Source organism: Daldinia loculata (genome assembly GCF_022478755.1).
Source record: "Daldinia loculata strain CBS 113971 unplaced genomic scaffold F4817scaffold_40, whole genome shotgun sequence".
NCBI lineage: Eukaryota > Fungi > Ascomycota > Sordariomycetes > Xylariales > Hypoxylaceae > Daldinia > Daldinia loculata.
Window position 1 is genome coordinate 309,590 of NW_026054894.1, and position 20,971 is coordinate 330,560.

Genomic DNA, 20,971 nt, shown 5'->3' on the forward strand with positions numbered 1-20,971 from the left:
TTTCCGAATTCCATTTAGCAAAAGCAAGCCAAATCGCTAGAATACCACTAGGGTCTATATATGTATTAATAGCGTCCCAGGTAGAGTCCAAGTCCTGAGACAAGCCGTTGGCTGTTGATAAGCGACGATGTACGTAGTAACCCAGTAAAAATGACTTCCTAGGAGTTCAAAATCGCCACTATACATAATATGATAGCCTAATTCCATGACTTGTCATATTTATAGTCGCACAAGTGTCAACTTTACCTTTGCGTTGAATACCACTTTCCAGGAAAGGAGTATTATGTACTGCGGGATCGTCACCTCATCCCCTATTCGGGCCAGATCCTGGTCTCTTCGAGTCAACCAGAAGATATGTCCCGGGTTAGGTCTGCGTAAGAATACGCCCATCAACTTGCCTACTCGGTTTTAGCAAACACGACGTGAATGCAGATAGTGTAACTGAAGTAAGGGGAATAGCGTGGATATGTCTAGCACACTCCATTGGGTACCATAATACTAGTAGAGCATAACTCGGTATTCTTTAGAGCTATTAATCAATGCATCTCTGTATGTCTTAGATTATCGTGATCCTAGTCGTAGTATCCAACGGAATCACCTACGATGACCTAAAGTACCTACTCTCGGAATAAGCGAAAGAGCAAGGAGAAATTCCACGGGCGCGGATCGAATCCTTCGGCGTGACCATCACCAACGCCCGCCGCAATCACGACTCCCACTCCCACCCCAGAAATCTATAAAAAGCCAATTGAATGTAGCAAGAAAAGGCAACCCTAGGAATATCATTCATGCGCTTCCCATCCCATCCCACCCCGCCATCTTAGGTAGGTAACGTAACGTACTGCAATACCGAGACCAAGTCAAGGGGTTGGAGAAGAAACCCCCTCCTACGCAGGGGTCCTCGCAATCTCCGCTCGCGTTGCCTGTGATGCTACATACCAAGGTATGTCTGTGCCTGCCTGCCTGCCTGCCTGCCTGCCTGCCTGCCCTACCGCTATCTTCCGGTCTTCTTCAGCCTCAAAGGCTTCCCGACTGCGGGAGTCGCATCCGGGATTTAGGGATCATGTAAGTTCTGACACACACACACACGCACACACATACCTTAAAGGCAGTAAACCGCGACGACTTCGTCTTTACTCGTAGAAGGTAGTAGTAGTGCCGACTAGCTCCGAGGCTCGAAATAGCTTATACAGGTAGGTAGCCAACCTCCTTATGAGGTAGGCAGTGAAAAAGAATCACATATATCACTATAAACAAACCATCACACACAGCAACGTATACATGACTAATACCTGCTATAGAGAAATTACTACACAGATAGATATGCACATTCAAGACGCGAAAATATACACCTAACAAATTAAATTTCCTTTATTATACCATAGCGTTCGAGCGCAGCGTAGCGCAACATAACGCAGACATATGTACATATAGACAGAAATAGGTATCTTTTCAATATAACAAGCAATACGACCTCCCGCTCCCGCTCCCGCTCCCGCTCCCGTGCCCCGCCCAAGTAGTACCCTCCTTTATACAACCACAGCCAGCGCTGTCGTCTAGAACAGCCAAGAAACAAAGCGCCTGTAGAAGCGCGCCAGGCCCTGTCTAGTCTCAGGCGTCGCCGCGCGCTTAGCCGCCTCGGCAGCGAGGAACTCCTCTTCCTCGCGGTCGATGATGTCCTTGCCGGTGTAGAAGTCGCACTCGTGAGGACGGACGCCCTTGCTCTTGGTCCAGGCCTTGTGTCCGAAGATGAGGATCAAGTAGATGGGGATGCCCAGGTAGCCCGTGATGAAACTGGCGTACTTGGTGTTCCAGTCGCCCGTGAACACGTCGAAGTTCTTGGTCAGCGCGATTAGGATGCACATGAACAGCGCCACGTATGAGCCCCACACACCCAGCGGCGCCGAGTACGGCAACATGTCGTTGGTCAAGTTCTGCGCGCGGCGAGCCCGCACGAACCAGATGTGCGTGACTAGAATCGAGATCCACGTCAAGAGGCCGAAGATAGTGGTCAGGTTGACGAAGTAGGAGAAGACCTGCTTGGAGTCGTCCGAGACGTTCAAGAAAGCGAGGAGGCCGAACGCCGCAGAGGTGAAGAGGGTGTATAGGGGTACACCCTTGCGGTTGGTCCTTCTGAAGATGGAGGGGGCCGCGCCGTCCGAGGACAGGCCATAGAGGGTTCGGCTGGCAATGTACAAATCGGAGTTGGCGGCGGAGAAGACGAACAGGAGAATGCAGGCGTTGAGGATGTGGTCGAGGGCCGGGATATGGGCGAGTTTGATGGCGACGACGAACGGAGAGGCGCTGGCGTTGGAGGTATTGGCACCGGCCTTCTTGTTGGGATCCTTATCCGGGTTGACGGCGAAGACAAGCTCTTTGGCGTTATAGGGCACGCACATACCGATCAAAAGAATGCTGACGCAGTAGAAGATGACAATTCGGTAGAAAGTGAGCTTGATGGCGCGAGGGATAGTCTTGCGCGGGTTCTGGGCCTCGCCAACCGTCACGCCGACCAACTCAGTACTCAGATAGGCGAAAGTAGCAGTGACCATAGTAGACCAGAATCCGAGGAACTGGCCCCAGGAGCCTGTCGCGATGTAAGGAACGAAAGCACTGTTCCGGGTTAGCGACCTAGTCTCTCTATAGTAGCTTTATTACGATTATTATTTTCAGATCGCGTAATTTACTCACCCAGGATCCCTCCAGTAGCGGAACCCCCTCGGGTCACCGTCTGCGCCGCCGCAAGCAATGATGAGAGATAGAAGGATAACGCCGATGATAACGACGACTTTGAAACTCGACAGCCAGAATTCGAATTCACCAAAGAATTGGATACCGAAATAGTTGATAAAAATGATGGCGACAAGGAATATGGCAATCCAGACACCCGGGTTGACTTGCTCTCGAGGCAGCCAGAACTGTATAACCAGAGCCGCGGCTGTAAGCTGATTAGGCGTGACGATGATGTATTTTATCCAGTAACTACATCATATGAGATTAGTGGGTTAGTTTTGATCGTCGAGCGCGTTAGGAGTGCGCTGCGCAATTCGTGCGAATAAGCCAGGCTACGAAAATGAAAGTTGACAACTTACGTCCAACCGAGGGCAAAACCGAGCGAGGGATCGCAGAACCGAGAAGCGTAACCAGTGAAACCAGCAGACATGGGGAGCCAAGCAGCCATCTCGCCAAGAGCGGTCATGACCAGGTAGACGATCCCGCCGACGAGAGTGTACGAGATGAAGATAGAGCCCGGGCCGGCTTGCGCGAGAGCCTTACCGGTTCCGATGATGAGACCTGTTCCGATAGCACCGCCGATAGCAATCATAGTAATGTGACGGGCTTTAAGACCGCGATGTAGAGACGTCTCCGCCGACGTTTCGATACCGCGAATGCGCGATCCCTCGAGGTCCATATCGTTGTACGACATCATGTCCTTGTCGCCCGAAGGCGACGAGGTCGTCGACCTAGCCGACCTCTGCACCACGCCTTGCTTCTCCATGGTGTTGTCGTGAACTCTTCTTCTTTCGATAAGTGTTTCTGATAATGAACGGAATCGAACAAAAAAAAAAGAAAGGGTCGACTAATAAGCGACACACAAGAGAATGGAAGACAGTCCTGTGTGTTCAGTCCCAAAGTAATTTTTGTTCGAGGATCAGAACAAACAAGAAGCGAAGGGGAGGTGAAGGTTAGACCGGGGAGGTGCTCAGCTATTAAATAAGTATACGGATTAGATCCAACAACGGGCAAGTAACGAGTCGTCTTGCAACCTGTCGACCAATCCCCGAGGTTTTCCGCTTTCCGGATTGGCGAGCGGAACAACTGCTACGTAGTAGCAACCTTACAATAGAACAAAGCACCAATAGGTTATCTGATGTACATGCCTACTAACCTAGGTATGTAGTAGCTCTGTATATCGTCTCTCTCAGCAGCGGGGCATGGCTTATCTCTCTCCAACTCTTGTCTGTGAGGAACTAGCCAGTCTAGGCGCATATCGCTGACCGACGACCAGTACTGGCGTACGAATGTACTATGTAGTGGGCTCTTGGCTCTTGGCTCTTGGCTCTTGCTCTTGGCCTTGCCCGGCTAACTTCTTCTCTTTGGGGACCCCTGCCCTGGCAGCTTGCTTAGGATGTTTACCTACCTAGGTACCTAACTTACATGGTACTAGGAGGAGATGATCGTGGGTAAGCGAAAAAAAACTGCCCGGGGGTTGGTAACATGTCGCGTGCCCTCTGGCTTTTCCTCGGCGCCTCATCACAAGGCACCTAACCAATGCGTGAGGCCGGTGGAGTAGCGTCGAGGAGAATTCAGGAGAAGGTCGTATAATAAGTCGCCCCGAATACTACGAACTGTAAGCATGTCGGTCGCAGATCAATCACAGATCACATGTGATGTTTCATTGTCGAGAGCTGGCCTGGCTGGGAAATCAATTGCTTCGTCCAGTTCGTCGACGGTCGGCCAGTACCGAACGGTGGTTCCTGATTCCCCAACCGTGCTGGCCATCGTCATTTTGCAAGGGCCAAGGCTTCAGCCAACCAGCTAGTGTACCGAGACGTTGTTAGAGCGGAGTGGGTGCGGTTTATGGAGACGGACTGCCCACAATGGTTAAGTTTGCACGGACTCGAGATAAAAAGTTACATGGATGAGGGATTGTCAAGGATTAATTATCAGGGGTATGTCGAAACTTGAGGAATCTTTGGACTTTGGAGGTTACGAGCTGCTAGATCTGGCAGTTTGATGAAAGATGTTAGTCCAGTAGCTCTGTTTGATGGCTAGCTTGACATTTGATAGGCTGCGACTTTTTATTATCCAATGCCAAGGGGTAACCAAAGAGAAGTCGGGGACTCGGGGAGCACCAAAAGCTAGCAAAGTCTTAAGGACCGACGCGGCGACGCCAAGTTAAAACCCAGCTAATTGGAGCAAAGCTTATTAACAGAGCACACGTTCTTTGACCAATCATCATCCAATTGCATATCTTTGCTTTGTGGCAAACTCCTCCTTACATATACTGTTAGCAAATTACTGTACCTTATCCGTCAAGACTCAAGGGGGGCTTCTAGATGTCTTCCGGGGTACAAGCCACGCTAGAATAAACAAGGTATATCCTTTCATCCACCCAACTATGTACCTTACTCGATTGCACCATCCATGATAAGTACCTGGCTAATGATAAGGGATCATCAGTAACCGACATGGAAGTTTGCACGCATCCTGCCTTGCGCTGCTTGTATTTATGCACACCACCCGCAGGCGTCTCAGATGTCTCTCTCATGTCTCAGATCAGCTTTCAGCCACGATGCCGCCGTTGAAGGATCTATGTACCTAGTATTAAATTACACGCCCAAGGCCTTTTCTTCCTATAACGCCACCGGGGAATTTGGGGCTGAACTAGGTATATCATCATCTAATATTTCGGCCGTCTTATTCTCAGTGGAATAGGATCGGCGCGGGCCTTTTGTCCTCATCCAGGCTGCCGCCCTCAAACTATACAAAATTAACGTGTTAGCCCAATCTGATCAGCGTAGACGCAAGACGAAGACGAATATTCTAGACCTACCTCTAGAAATCCCGTCGCAGTGATAATGACCATGAACGCTTCGGCTAATTCATCGACGCGTTCCGAAAGCAGCGCATCCGTCTTCCCTCCTCCCGCGCCAATTCCAGCGGAACGTTTGAGGACGTGCATAACCAACATTCTGTGCTCGGTCAGGAACCGTCTGCCTTGCAGCACGTTATGCGATCCCCGACTAACTATCGCGGCACCGATGATGCGGGCCACGTTGACCAAGAGAGTATAGTGCCTCTGCAGGCCTCTGCTATCTGTCGAATCCACCTGCAATTCTGGATCCACCGAAAACAATCCCGACTGTTCGATAGTGCGGAATAGATTCGCATGTAGAACATTCTTGGCGCCCTCTCGCGTCTGGCACAATTGTAGTAGTAGTGCGAGTTTGGCGTTTAAATAGTTCTGCTGATCCGAATCGCCTGGAGATGCGGCTTATTAGACTCCTACTCCTAATATAAGAAATGCCGCGTGTGTGGGACTTACCTGTCCGATCAACCTCCTCCCATTCTACTAGCACCCCACGCAGAGAATCCACAAGTATACCGATGAAGTTCAGCCTGTTCAACGCTTCTACCACGAAGTTATCATTCTCCTGCTTACCAAGTTGGACTAGCGTTCCTAAGAGAATCAAGGCTGCCGACTGACATGCTGCGTCTCCGCCAAATGCGTCATCGCAGATAACATTTAGAAGCTTTTCACCGAATGCCCGTATTGTTCTAGTTGTTTTTCGGAGGCTTGACGAACCTCCTTGTCCGTGGTCCACCAGTCCCGTCAGGTGGCGGTAGCAGATGCTGTAATAGACTGCGCGCAATTCTTGATTGCCGGCCCATTTTGCGATAGCGCTTAGGCAGACCTGAAGGAGTTGGAAAAGCTTGTCGCTCGTCAGGTTTTCTACCGCTTTGCTTTGTTTGTCGGTAGAAGTCATCGCTGCGAAATCTAATTCGAATACTAACACCTTAGCAAGCTTAGCCAGCTCTAGAGCGGCACTAGGGTTCTCCGAACTATACAATTCGAGGCTTGGGAGCGTTGCTTGTAGGGTCTGTAGTATGAACGAGACCTTGTTTGTACCCTTGAAGTCATTGCAGTCGGTCATCACCATCAAGAGTTTCGTCCAATTTGCCAGAACCTTGAGGCTGCGCGATTTCACCTGCGTGAACCGATTCAAGTACCTCAAGTACAGTAGCAGGCTTTCTTCTTCCGCATCCATAGCCATAACGTCTTGCTGCAGAACAAGCTGGCCAGATTTGCGAGCCTCGTTGCGCTTGAGAAGCAGAATCTCTCGGACTTTGTCCAGGTCGTATATCCGAACTAGGTCGTCATCTTCTTCCAGGCACGGCCGTAACTCGTGTTCTCCGTACATCCTGAGCTCGGGTGGAGCAGCTGTGAATAAGCTTTCCTGGGGCAATGAATCTTGAAACTCGAACACCGAAGATACGGGTATAACCTCTAGACCGTCGGCTCTGATCTGGCCGCCAAGAGCGTCGAATACCCGTCTCTTGAGCGCTGGCGTATGGCCACGAGAGACGCTACAAAGCTCGCGAGTAATATACTCAAGCGCCATAGCCCTTATTGAAAGATAATCGACATACCCTTCGGCCGCCGGATACGTGAGGAAGTCCGGACCGAGAGCTTCGTACCCATCCCACACGAGGCTTTGCTGAGCTACAAGGCCTTGCATTAAAATATGGAACAGGAAGTCGTTTTCTCGGAGGTCCTCGAGAACGATGCTGGCCGACAGGGGAGAGCTCCAGAGTATCCTGAGAATTCGCATCACCTTATACTTCAGGTTGACCAACCATTTCTGCATAGATCCCTCTTCGTCCTTCGACGGAAGGCCCAGAATCACGGGTAGCAACGCGTGAAATAGCGACGCCTCCTTGTGAAATAAGCCGTCGGGTTCAATTTCGAGCGTGTTAGTCCCGCAACGAAAACCGAGGAATAGGTGAGCGATTGTAGGCCGATCCGGGCTCGCCTGTAAGCAAGAGTAGATGAAATCGAGAATATAGACTTTAGTTTTGTAGTCCGGCGAATCATCTTTCTTACGGAAGTCTAAGGGATTTTTAAACTCGCCAATAAAAGAGCCGGCTATGGTGGCTGCGTCGCCACGCTCTTCCAAGGCCATGATCGCCTTGTTTCGATGGAGCTGCCTTGGAGATCCGGAATGCCAGGCCGAAATTGCCTTGGGCGACGACGATATCTTCTCCAGGAGTTTTAGACTGGCTAATGTTAATTCCGGGTGGCCTATACCACAATAAATACCCAGGTCAGACATCAACATCATGTTGCTCATGAGGCCGTCTTCTATCGAAGCATATGCCCCATTGGACGTCGGCGTATATGGTGATCGGCTTTGCGCTCGAGCCTGTGGCTTTAACATTTTCCGAACGATCTCAAAATAGGTAGCTTGAAGATCAAGAGCTTTTGAGACGAGCTCGACCGCGCGTATAACGCTATTGATGAGAGGCGAATCTTGCGGGGCTCTCTCGATGTCTTTTGAGTTTTGCTGTATCGTGTCGAGAATGCCCTTCATGAACCTGCTGTCGTACATCCACTCCATGACCCTAGCGAATGGGTGAAGAGTGACATAGTTCTCTAGGCTTCCGCTCTGAATAGCAGAATCCACGTTGACAGTAGTATTATGACTGAATATAATCAAGTCCTCGTTGAAGCTAGAAACGCAGGTAAGTGCGAGGTCTAAGCAACACAACCGGAGCATTCTCTGCTGTACAACTTCTGAAACTTCTTGAGCCCTAACGGAGAACATGTGCCCCAAAGTAAAGTCGATGTACGGCTCGATCCCAGGACGCATCCGAGTAGACGCGCCGAGATCCTCTGGATACGGCAGCGCGTCGTTCAATTGACCGGATCCTTCCGGGAGAGATGTCAAACTGACTAGAAATCGTATGAATGCGCTGGCGTCATCGACATGTGGGCTCATTTCCTGAAAAAGCGCCTCCATAAAGATAGACGAGTGCGGAGAGCCTGCGGCGGAGGCTAGAGCTTTGTTCGTCGTAGGCGGAAGGTAACTTCCACTGAGGCACGCTTCTAAATACTGCCACATACCATAGTTCTGAGCAAGGGATTTCCGACTAAGAAGAGAACCCAATGCTCCAAAGGTACACGCTCTGATTCGAGATGTCACCTGGCTGCTTATCACGTGAAAGAGCAATTCAACCAGTTTAGACGTTGGCTGCTCGAGTAGATAAATGCGTGCGACCTCGCTCTGAGAAGCGAGCTTAGCCATTAGACGCAAATAAGATTCCAGCATCGCTGCAAATTCCGGTTCAGTCTCCGCTTGTTCGGTGTTGAACTTTCCAGTTCTGTGTACATTAACTTGGGCTGCGGCGGGCTTTTCTCTGGATTTGTTAACAAAATATTCCAGCTCATTTATGATATGAGACCACGTGATGGACAGCGGTTTTCGAATCTGATGCCCTTCGTCCAGAAGGAAATCATGCGCGGCCGTCGCGGACTCTGGATCCTCGGATAAAGACTGGAGCATCTCACAGAACGCAGCCTGCACGGGTGTCGTTGCCCTGCGCGATGCCCATTGTAGAAATCCTGCCAGGTTATTCTCAGGATCGCCCCAGAAACCGTCTGCGGCGTCTGGTCTACCCTCGAAAGAGTAGGCGATAATGAGAAGGAATCTCTCCAGATCGTAGTCTTGCTCCTGGGCTTGATTAGTTTGCCGCTGCTCGTCTTCTTCAATTTTCAACCTTCGAAGCACATCGGGCATATTAGATATAAAGGCATCAACAAACGTCTCTAGCTTTGCTGCGAGGCATTCCTGTAGAGGCATAGCAAATGGGAGGGTATCCGGGGGTAGCGTTGGGGTTCTTTTTCGAAGCCACTGCCGTAAAGATTTCCGGGCACTATCTTCCCACTCGGAAGCCCTAACATCGGCGACAACCGCCAGCATGAAATCAAAAGCGCCATCCTTTAGTGCTTCAGCGAACTGCCGTGACCTCTGCTTGTCCTCTTTTGATTTATTAGTTGCCTCAGCGGGTGCGAAACGGGGGCGGGAGTTTCTAACCTTCATCAATATCAACACCGGGAAGACCCGAACCGGCAGCATCTTCCATGTACCACCCGCTATATTCAGCGATCCACCAGGCCCTGGCAGCAGCATTGAGGAAAGGTAAGGATCGTGCATTATCATCCGGCTGGCAAACGAGTTGGTTCAACTTTCTGGCTTGCTCGACATTGCCGCTGCCCTCTGTCGAGCCAAAAATCGCTATGTAACTGCCGAGCACAGGTACGAGATGTACTGCCAACAGTTAGCGATGGCGTAATCCTTTATCAATAGCCTTTGCACTCCTAGGGAGGGAGGTAGAGCAAAAGAAAATAGATAACGAAGAAACTTACCGGTGCACGAGTCGTATCTATTGATCTGCTTCAGAACCTGGAGAAAGTCGACGAAGTCATTCTCAACCGCTACGTGCTTTTCGATTGCGTGGCAGAGAATGACCGAAAGGAGTTCATGCTGTTGGATTAGGCCTACGTATGTTACCTCAAGGAGCTGTTGAAATTGGGCGTCGCCCACGCGACCTAGTACCGAAGCGCTTGCGACCTGCTCAGAGAGATTCTGGAGCCAGGTCCTGATATCGCGCATCGAAGCCATACACCTAGGGACGAACCTAGGTTGAGAGGGCTCGTTTGTAATCCCCGGTAAGTTTTCCCGAAGGATGTTCTCGCTAACATATTGGCCAAGATACCCAAGACCATCACCAACATCTTCAGCAAGCAGCTCATCCTCTTCTTTGGAAAGCTGTAGGAGCAGCAGCATGCAGTTAAGGAGGGTATTTCTCTGCGTATGGAACCTTATAACAGCACACTCTCTCAGCGGGCGCCCGAGTATAGTCTCGTCGTCTCTCGAGAGGATGACCAGCTTGGCTGCTTCGAGCTCGTCTAAATCGAGGCCGTCGGCGACTTGCAAGACAATTTCTTGGAAGTCCTTATTTAAGGAATACTCATCGTCGAGAATATTAATTTTTCCTACGTATTAATTGTTAATAAAGTAGCAAAGTAGCAAAGTAGCGAAGCTACCTAGGCCTAGACAGAACGAGACCACACTCACCTGACAATATAGCATCCCGGCTTTCTTTTTTCCTCGCAGGTTTTCCCAGGAATTGCTTGAAGCTGTCACGAAGGATTTCTAGGGACCCCGTCTGAGCAAGTTGGGATAATAAGAGTGGTCCTTGAGATTCTCGGTCTTCCTTCAGTACTTGGGCTACGTTGGTCAATTCCCTGTGCAATTCCCGGAAAGCGTCCTGAATCGTAGTAGCATCGTCCGCCATTGTTCGTACTCTCGGTTTCTATCGCATCGTCGCGCAGGGTACTAGGAGGAAGATGTTTTGCGACGCAACGGGTATGCACCGCTGATTAGCTTGATGTGTTGTTAAGAAGCTTAGTTCATCCGCGGTACGGAGGGGCGCGAAAGTCAACTTTACAAATTCCACGAGAAAATGATGCTGGACGTGTCAAGCTAAGGTAAGGTAAGGTACCCACATTACCACATGCAACTGGTTGTTTCCCCTGGTAAGTACTCGAGTACCTAGGTACATGATAAACAAAGCTCAGCTCTCTCATACCTTCGATATACATCCATAGATGGATCTTAGCAACTCGCCTCAATAGACTACATGCACTTGCTGCCTTGACAAGAAGAAGATAAAATAAATTCAATGTTAAAGGGGCCAGCAAGTTACATAGATTGGATACGTCTAGTAAAAGCGATCAGCGAGCCCGGACCTTGGTTTTATTTGCGTTTTCTCGTCGCGTTACTTTTCGCCCTACAGATAAAAATTCAGGTCAGTAACTAATGCCGGACTTCATGCTTGCGATTCAACCCAACTCGGTCAATTTCTTCTTGCTTGCTCATTAATCGATATGAGAATATACGTCTACGTCTGGCCTTGGAATGAAGTAATTGCATATATCATATTTGGCTATTAAGCCTACGTGTGGCTTTACCGCCCAGTTCCCCAGACAGCCAGAGCAAGAGACTCCATACTCTATCCTCATGCCCTCTTCCGTTTCTCCCAACTAAGTATCGGGTTACTATAGAAAAGTGAATGCATGGCGCAAAAGTGGCAAGATGGCACCTCGACAAAAGGCTCGACAGATTACGATGGATGATGCCCGAAGTAAGTTATGCTTCCCGCGAAAGACGAACTAAAAAAAATGCTAAGATAAAAAATAGTCGCTGTCAAAAGTAGTAACAGCACATCCCGTTCCTCTGGGTTGGACGGTAAGACTGCCAATAGCCTTATGTCCGGATGATAAAATAGCAATATTGATTCGTGTAGATCTAATTCATATATTCAAAGAGCAAACGAAAGCTTCCAACTTGTGAGTAACAACAGCATAGCTTCTCGGTTCTTAAACTGACAGAGTCTAGTTCGACATTAGATGACAAGAGCTATCATATCACCTTTGAGGCGCTCTTCCGTTGTGCCCTAGCTGAAAAGCAGGCTTACTATAGTCATAAGAGCACCGCTGCTAGCAGGCTTACCAAGTGCGCGGAGGCGCTGCGTCTTGGCGTCGAGCTAGGTGCAGGCAAGATCAAGCGAAAGACTGTCATCGCCGTGATTGACCACATTACCCAGACGCTGCCGCACTCTGAAGATGACTTAGTCCCGCCGCTGGTTCAGGACTATATCAAAGCGCTGGCTGCTCTCCTAAGCCACGCCGCTAACGTCGAGCTTCTTGCTACGGGTGGCGGCGAAGGTTGGTTCACGTGCGTTGACTTCGCTGTTGATGTCTTGACCTTATATCTGGCGGCCAACGATAGAGACTCGGTTCTTTCGCGGGCTTCACCGGCACCCGGATCGGGACACTCGACGCCTCTCACATTCTCGACCCCGAGACCTGGGACCGCATCCCAACGAACCAGCCGACTCTCGCGTAGTCAGCTACCGGATCTTCTACAATGCCTTCTTTGTCTTTCATCCACCCCGAATGCGCCTCTATTACAGCGCGCGAAGGAGATGTCATCCGTTGTAGTTCAAGTTCTCCAACTCCGTCCTCTTGGAATAGGTCCGTTGCATCAGTTAGCATTTGCCCTGGTCAACAAGCTGTTCGTAGCCTCTCAGACCGATGATTCTGATCACGCGAATTCATTGGCATTGGATTGCCTACCGTTGGTAAGCCAATGGTGGCAAACGAAGGCTGCATCTGCACATGATGCGCTTCTAAACGGCGTCCGAGTTGAAATGCTAAAGCTTCTATTTAATATCCATCTTCAACTCGAGTTCTTAATCAAGCAAGGCGATAAGCCCTCGCTCCTCGGTAACATTGAAACTCTCGCGGAGTTGTTATGGAGTGAATATTCCAGACGAGAAGAACGCGCCCAGCTTCAACAAGACGACTTGACATACTCTGCACCCCACAGCAGCACAACTTTTCAAGTGCAGTCCTTTTCTTTGCGGTTATTCAATGTTGAAGGCGAAAAAACTTGGGCAGTTGTGCATATTCTAGCGCTTCTTGAACGACTGTTATGGAGGGCGTCTGAGCAATCGCAAACAACCTTAGCCGATGATGAACAACCACGGAAGAAACGACGGACAGCCTCGGGCTTCAGTCGGCTTCGCCAGAAATTACGTTCCAATGATCATTCAATACAATACACTGCTTTACAAATCACCCCTTTTTTTGTGTCAGGTCTCAAGGTTAACATCGATGAAATGTCGGAGCTTCTGTCCTTCTTGGTGAGCCAAATCACCAGCAAGAATAGCAAAGTGGCTACGTGGGCTATGATTGCTTGCGCAAGGTCAGTCCTATTAATATTTCGCAGATATGTTATACTAACTCTCAAGCAGTCTAACTCCTCAAGTCAGCGCCACCGACAACACCCTGTCCGCAATTTGGAAGCAGATATGGCAGATTACAGTACGCTCTGTCACTATGACTACGAACTGTCGAGCCTCGAGTGTTTTACTACATTCCATCATAACTCATAATCTAGTGCCGTATCGCGATATTGCCGATGACATCAACAGCATGATTACGACCGCCGATGTAAATGGTCCAGCTGTCGTAGTAGATTCTTCGCTCATACTAATGACAACACTTCTTCACCTTCGAAACTTTCAACTTCCGAGCGCCAGTTACACAACCTGTAACTGCGTTGTTCGCTGGGTATTTTTCAGGTGGGATCCTAGTAAGTGAGAATAGACAGCTAAATTTTCAGCCTAAACTAACAATTCTATCACCGCAGCCGATGCAGCCTATATATCATCTTACTCGAGCCATGTTAAACCAGTGGATATTATCAACCTAATGAAAGCAGCTTACGGAGATGCAAAGTTAACCTTATCTCGGCCATCTCAAACGATCTCGGGACAAATTGGGGAGACGTTGTGTCTACTCCAGAGCCGCGAGAGCCTAATCAGATATCTGCTTCTTTTAGACTCTGGTGTTCCTGATTCTTCGTCGATCCCCAGCCAGCAGCCATCCTTAGCGCCAGTCACACAAGTCGGTGATACTGCGAACTCGCACGGTACAAAAAAGCTCGTAGCGGAGCTCTTTTACTCAAAGCTAGAGGATATCAGAGCTCTATGTGAAACCTGGGATAAACAGAAAGATCAGTCTATTCAGATCACCCCGGAGAAACTCCAGAGCATTATTTCCTCCTTGATTGTTGGTGTCTTTATCCTTCCGGAAATAATCGAGGTAAATTCGAGGCCATCGCAAGAGGTTCAAAATTCCCTGTTCTCGATCCTTCAAACTGCCTTAGCTGGTGTCTCGAACTCATACGAGAGCCAAGTACTGTATGACTGCCTCCTCACATCGGTTCGGTCTTACATGCCCGCATTGTCGACCGCCGAGTTGGGTAAGCTAGGAAAGGAATGGTCATATCTTCACCGTTTCTTTTTCGAACTGTCTGGTGCTTTTCGGAAGAGAAATGACAGTCAATCGTCCGGTAATGACGACGATTTCATGGACCTTGATGACGATTTTGAATCAAAAGAGCATCGATCAAATACGTCATCAAAATCACCCGAAGTATCTCGACATGAGGCTACTGTTGCTTTACAAGCGGTAACTTTTCATTCCGATACCATTCAAAGGTTGCGTCTCCTCGATGTATTGTATGGGGATCATGGTCAAATCGGGCTGATCCCAGCGTCATTTCTCAATGACTTCTTAGAATTGTCCAACGAAGAGCTCCTCACCTGCCGCTGTTTAGCCCGAGAGCTATTCGATTCTGATCTCATCATAAATCCCGACGATGCCGATAGAGTTATTGGTAGAATGGGCGAGTTAATCGGTAGCGCGGCCTTTTCAAGTTGTGAGGTTGCTCTGAATATATGTCTCGACGTGATGGAAGGCTTGATGCCTATCTGGTCTGATAGCGATGGCGAGATATCCTCTCGCGTCGGTGATTTGTATCACTACTTTCTCAATGCTGGACTGAAAAATAACATGCTTTCGTCCAGCATTCAGATGTCGCTGGCCCGGTTACTTCTTCGTTTAATTCAACTCAACGAGAAATACACAGAAGCAATCAAGATGGAGCCTCCGAGCTCGTCACTACTTAGCATACTAGGCAGCGCAGCGATACCTGTCAAGTACTACGTTGGATCTCGTTTGCCAACCCTGTTTGGCAGATATACCCTGAAATCCCACGACGAGGTCCTAGTTGACGTCCTCGAAGTTCTCCCAAGCAAAACCGATTTCCTCGAGGGTATAGCCCTGCGACTGTTTATACTCGCAGAGCTAGCACGGGAGTGGCCTACCCTCCTCCGGCGTGGAATTTATCATATCTTTGAGATTCCCGGTGAGATTCCCAGTTCGAAACGACATGCAGCACGTTGCCTTGATAGCATATCAGCCTCGCTGAATCTTGAAAATACACAACAGCTGTTCGATCTGTTTGCTCCCCAGCTCCTTTACACCTGGCTCGAAATCAAGAGCATCGACGATATACCGTTCATGATATTCGGTTTCTCAACTCTTAAGGAGTTACTACAACGTGCTCAATCCGAGGTAGTAGCCTTGATGGTGATGCGAGGACAGGACGACGAAGCCGCAAGGTTAGCTGCGACTCTTGGTGACAGCCCATCACAACTTATTCGACGCAATTTTTCAAGAATTATCGCATATAGTATGGCCCACGATATTAGTATGCCCAAAGCAGAGCAGCAGCGGAGTGGCGAAAGTCGATTGCGCAAAATCCTCGGCCGAGAAGCATTTCTCGAGGCAATATATATTAACTTTGCCGATATCATCGGACTATTCTTCAGCCTTATCGATCAAGAAAATCCAGTTGAGGAGTCGTGGGCTAGAGATAAGAGCTTTGCATACGCCGCCCAGGCAATGGCGGAGATTAAGAAGTGCGGTCACTCTGAAGTCGGCCTATCCCCAAATCAGCAGCCAATGTTCCGGGCCAAATACCTAACCAGAGAAATATCACTACTATGTAGCCGAACAGAATACGAGATATCCGCACTCTGGACGCCCGCACTTGTGGTTAGTGTCGCTAGGAAGCTGCTTAATGGTGTCCATTCGGCATTGGGTCCCTTGCATACTTGCTCCGTTCTTCGAAAGGTCAGGGTTCTCATCTGCCTAGCGGGCCAACATGCTTGGGAATCGTATCCTTTAGAGATGCTTCTACAATCTATACGTCCACTCATCGTCGATACAGAATGCGCAGATGATGCGCTCGGCATGAGTCAGTACCTCTTAGAGAAAGGTTCGGAACCATTGTCGCAATCGCCTTCATTCGTTGCCGGCTATGCTCTGTCTGCGCTTGCTTCCTTGCGCGTGTTTCTAGAGACCAGCCAGTCCAGTACAACACAAGAAAGTCAATTCAAAGCTACTATGAATAAAGCTCAAAAATTCCATTCGTGGTTTACGAAATACCTGGAAGACTACGAGTCTCCTTTCCTCCAGGACAGCGAGCACCGTGCTGCTTTTGAAGCCATTACGAGTTGCGCGGCCCACGTTCGATCGTCCGGGAATGCGGAGCGAGGCACTCACGAAAGCAAACTTCTACTAGAAATCCTCCAGGACGGAGTACACGGAGCTCAGCTACTAAACGAACCCTCCCGCAAGTTAGCATTGGAAATGCTATGTAGTCACTTCACAATTCCCACTTCTCGCAGCGTTGATGTAATCAGCTCCGACGAAGAAGCATCGACCTGGGCTCCTGTCGTGTGGAAAAGTTGTCAGGCACAAGGGCTAAGCAACGAGTATCTTGCTTGGGCAGGCCGTGTTGTCGGCAGGGGGTTTGCCGCGTCCGGCCTCGTCGAGCAGGACCTACTCCGAGAGTCCGAGTTGTCACGATACTTCAACGCATCGGTGGACGCATCTGGATCCGAACATGGTCTTCTTAGTCTCTTGCAATCTTTGACGTCTGATAGTGACTGTTACAAGGCAGGTCTCGCAGAATCGGCCTTGCGAACAATTGTATCAGAAGCTGCGGCTCAAGGCGACAACAACTTGCTTATAGCTTGTCAGAAAGTCTTGTCTGATCAACTCCTCGCAACATCGGACTGGACGCCATATCGAACGCCACCATCTGACAATATGCCTATTAGCCTTGTTCGAGAAGATTTTGTCCTCTCTAGCAAAGCATTCGAAGAGGCAAAGTGGGCTCAGGGTGTTGCGGTATATCTCGCACAATCATACCCGGAGAACATTATTCTCAATGCTCTACCCCCAATTCTTACTAATGTAAAGGGCTTCTCTAAGCAAGCTTTCCCGTATATTATCCACCTAGTCCTCCTATTTGAAAAGGAAAAGCAGCAGTCCATCAAACGCAGCCTGTCAGGCGCGCTTAAGAATTGGCTCAAATTAGAGTCACCGGCAGCTAAAGAAAATATGAGTCTTTTCATAAACGCTCTTCTATATCTAAGAACCCAGCAGTTACCAGGGGAGAACTCCATAGCCGATAGAGGCCAATGGCTTGATCTTGATCTTCTTTCTGTTGCCTCAGCTGCTGCAAAATGCGGCATGTTCAAAACAGCGTTGCTGTTTGTCGAGATGACATCGACCGAGGGGTCACGAGCTTCCCGTCGTTCATCTGCTGTCCGGGCTCAGGACTCCACGGATATCCTAATGAACATATTCGAGAACATCGATGATCCAGACGCATATTACGGCCTTAGTCATACTTCAAGTCTGAGTAACGTATTGGCACGACTCGAGTACGAAAAAAATGGTAGTATGAGCTTAGCATTCCGTGGCGCACAATATGATAGCCACATCCGGAGAAGAGATCCGGCCGCCAATATCGACGGCCGATCCCTAGTAGGGACATTAGGTAACCTCGGGTTGTCGGGGTTGTCACATTCTCTCCTTCAGACGGAGCAGAGCCTGGATGGCTCATCTACCACCGTAGAGAGCACATTTAACACGGCTAGGCGACTGGAAATCTGGAATTTACCAGCGCCGACGTCTACTGATAATCCCTCTGTTACTTTGTATAGAGCCTATCAGACTTGGCAACAGGCTACCGAGCTGGGCCCCGCGAGGAGTACTACTCACAATAGTTTCAGCGAAACGATGCGAAGCGTGGTTAAAAAGGATCTCACGCCTGTTCGTCTACGTCACCATTTGAGTACGTTAGCCGTTCTAGCAGAGCTTAATGACGTGGTTGAGATTGCCGAGTCGACTGAGCTGGACAGAGTCCTAACAACGTTTACAGATCGCTCCGGGTGGATGAAAAGCGGACGGTATGTGGCACCTCGCGCTTTACTGTGCACAGTTATTAACAAAACCACAGGTATGAAGATGTCAGCCAAATTTTATCCTGCCGGGAGACGACATTGAGCGTGTTAGCTCAAACATCTCAGCGCCGCGGTATGGCAAAGATAAATGCACCAGAAGCCACATTAGCGCAGATCAAGTCTATGCTATTATCGTCAAGCATTTATAGACATCACCGAGCTACCCAGGAGTCATTGAATATCGCAACGTCTCTTACGGACTTGGTGACGCCCAGTGCAGATCTCGGGTTGCATCTCGATTCCGTAGCAAAATTTGAAGCAGCTGACGCCTTATGGGATCATGGCGAGATGACATCTTCTATTCATATGCTTCAAAGCATCGACGAGGACCCAAATCTCAAGAAGCAAACTATTCCTATCAGCCGGCCAGATTTACTTGCCAAGACTGGATATCAAATATCCGTGGCAAAGTTAGAAAAGCCGGAGACCATCCAGAGAGAATATCTGCAACCTGCTTTAAAGGAACTTAGAGGTAAGACCGACAGCCGAGAAGCCGGCAAGGTCTACCATCAGTTTGCCATGTTCTGCGACGAACAACTGCAAAATCCAGATGGGCTTGAAGACTTGGCTCGCCTGCAACATCTGAGGAAAGGAAAAAGCGACGAGGTCTCACAGCTCAAGGGTCTCATTTCCAGTACGAGAGACTCGCAAATGAAGTCAAGGTACAATAGCCACCTTACTAAAGCAAGGCAATGGCTCGACTTGGACGAGCAGGAATTGCGCCGTGTGGAGCAAAGCCGAACAGAATTCATCAGGTTGAGTTTAGAAAACTACCTTCTCTCTCTTGTGTCCTGCGACGATCATAACAACGACGCTTTGAGATTCACAGCCTTGTGGCTCGAGCGGTCAACTGAAGAATTTACTAACCAGGCCGTCATGAAACATATCGACAAGGTTGCAACCCGAAAATTCGCGACGCTGATGAATCAACTTACTTCGCGCTTGATCGACCAAAAGAGCACATTTCAAAGCCTGCTTTCTGAGCTCATTTATCGCATCTGCGTTGACCACCCTTACCACGGGATGTATCAAATATGGTCGGGGGTGAAGTCCCGCACAAACGCAAAAGACGACGTGGCCGTATTGCGCCAGAAAGCTACGGACAGGGTTGGCAAGAGACTTGCCCAAACCGAGTCGGTGTCAACTATATGGGCTGCCATCGACAAAACGAGCAAAGCATATCACATGCTGGCGGTGGAACGGGATCCTTCGCGCTATAAGGCAGGGCAAAAGGTCGCCGTCAAGGACTCAACTGGCGGTTCTGGCCTTGCAACTGCTTTAGCGAAATGGAAAATACCACCTCCTACGATGCAAATAGAACTCTCGGCTAGCCGAGACTATAGCCACATCCCGTATATTGCCAAGATCGAACCGAACATGTCTATCGCTTCCGGTGTCAGCGCGCCAAAGATCATTACGGTGGTGGGTACTAACGGAGAACGTTTTAAGCAGCTCGTAAAAGGCGGCAACGATGATCTTCGCCAAGACGCCATCATGGAACAGGTCTTCGCCGCCGTATCGTCCGTATTGAAACATCACCGATCTACCCAGCAACGCAGTCTTGGCATCAGAACATACAAAGTCTTGCCGCTAACGGCTGCTTCTGGACTTATCGAATTCGTCTCAAACACCATACCACTCCACGAATACCTCATGCCAGCTCACGAGCGGTACCATCCGAAGGACCTCAAAGGTTCGCAATGCCGCAAGGAGATTTCCCAAGTCCAAAACAAATCAGCCGATGCACGTGTAGCCACGTATAAGAAGGTCACCGATCGGTTCCAACCTGTGATGCGCTACTTCTTCATGGAGCACTTCGTCGATCCGGACGAATGGTTCGCCAAACGCACGGCGTATACGCGAACCACAGCAGCAATTTCCATCCTAGGCCACATTCTAGGTCTTGGCGATCGCCACGGCCATAACATCCTCCTCGACTCCAAAACCGGCGAGGTGGTGCACATAGACCTGGGCGTGGCTTTCGAAATGGGCCGCGTACTTCCCGTTCCCGAACTCGTGCCGTTCCGGCTAACGCGCGACATCGTCGACGGCATGGGCATCACGAAGACGGAAGGCGTGTTCCGGCGGTGCTGCGAGTTCACACTGGACGCGCTGCGCGAGGAGACATACTCCATCATGACGATCCTGGACGTGCTGCGTTACGATCCCTTGTACTCGTGGTCCATCAGCCCGGTCCGCATGGCCAAGCTGCAGGACACGCGGCGCGACGAGGAGGTCGACGGCGCCGACGCCGATATCGACTCCAAGAAGAAAAAGGCGGCCGGCACCGTTGGCGTCGTCAACGAGCCTAGCGAGGCAGATCGCGCGCTCGAGGTCGTGCGCAAGAAGCTGAGCAAGACGCTGAGCGTGACGGCTACCGTCAACGATTTGATCAACCAAGCTACCGACGAGCGGAACTTGGCGTTTTTGTATTCTGGTAAGTCTAAACTCAGGCCATTCTTTTGCGGTTTTACATGTTCTAACGGGATACTATGTAGGATGGGCTGCATATGCTTGAATACCTACGTATAAACTGCGATATGATACCCATGTAGATATCGTCGTTGTGACTGTTCTGTTTGGATACCCTGGATGAGCGCTGTACCAATATCGAGCGTATTTCCATTTCTTTCTCCTTTGGAGGAATATATTAGCCTAAGATTTGGTAGAT

The 20,971-nt window shown here is 49.5% G+C and overlaps 3 protein-coding genes across 3 annotated transcripts; 1 reads left to right on the forward strand and 2 right to left on the reverse strand.

Moving 5' to 3' along the window:
• Positions 1–1,556: 1,556 nt before the first annotated feature.
• On the reverse strand, positions 1,557–3,499 carry F4817DRAFT_360100 (putative amino acid permease; the record flags this gene model as incomplete). The annotated part of the gene is made up of 3 exons (XM_049306238.1): positions 1,557–2,613; positions 2,692–2,982; positions 3,093–3,499. 3 exons carry the CDS (start codon positions 3,497–3,499, stop codon positions 1,557–1,559), a joined length of 1,755 nt encoding a protein of 584 aa, XP_049157139.1.
• A 1,928-nt stretch (positions 3,500–5,427) lies between these two features.
• F4817DRAFT_317904 (nucleoporin Nup186/Nup192/Nup205) lies at positions 5,428–10,863 on the reverse strand (the record flags this gene model as incomplete). The annotated part of the gene is made up of 6 exons (XM_049300862.1): positions 5,428–5,484; positions 5,558–5,985; positions 6,050–9,544; positions 9,600–9,833; positions 9,932–10,561; positions 10,644–10,863. The coding sequence occupies 6 exons, from the start codon at positions 10,861–10,863 to the stop codon at positions 5,428–5,430; spliced, it is 5,064 nt and encodes a 1,687-aa protein (XP_049157140.1).
• An 800-nt stretch (positions 10,864–11,663) lies between these two features.
• Positions 11,664–20,818, forward strand: F4817DRAFT_317905 (Serine/threonine-protein kinase tel-1; the record flags this gene model as incomplete). The annotated part of the gene is made up of 8 exons (XM_049300863.1): positions 11,664–11,712; positions 11,769–11,816; positions 11,875–11,917; positions 11,967–13,337; positions 13,387–13,727; positions 13,785–18,246; positions 18,297–20,737; positions 20,799–20,818. 8 exons carry the CDS (start codon positions 11,664–11,666, stop codon positions 20,816–20,818), a joined length of 8,775 nt encoding a protein of 2,924 aa, XP_049157141.1.
• Positions 20,819–20,971: the final 153 nt, after the last annotated feature.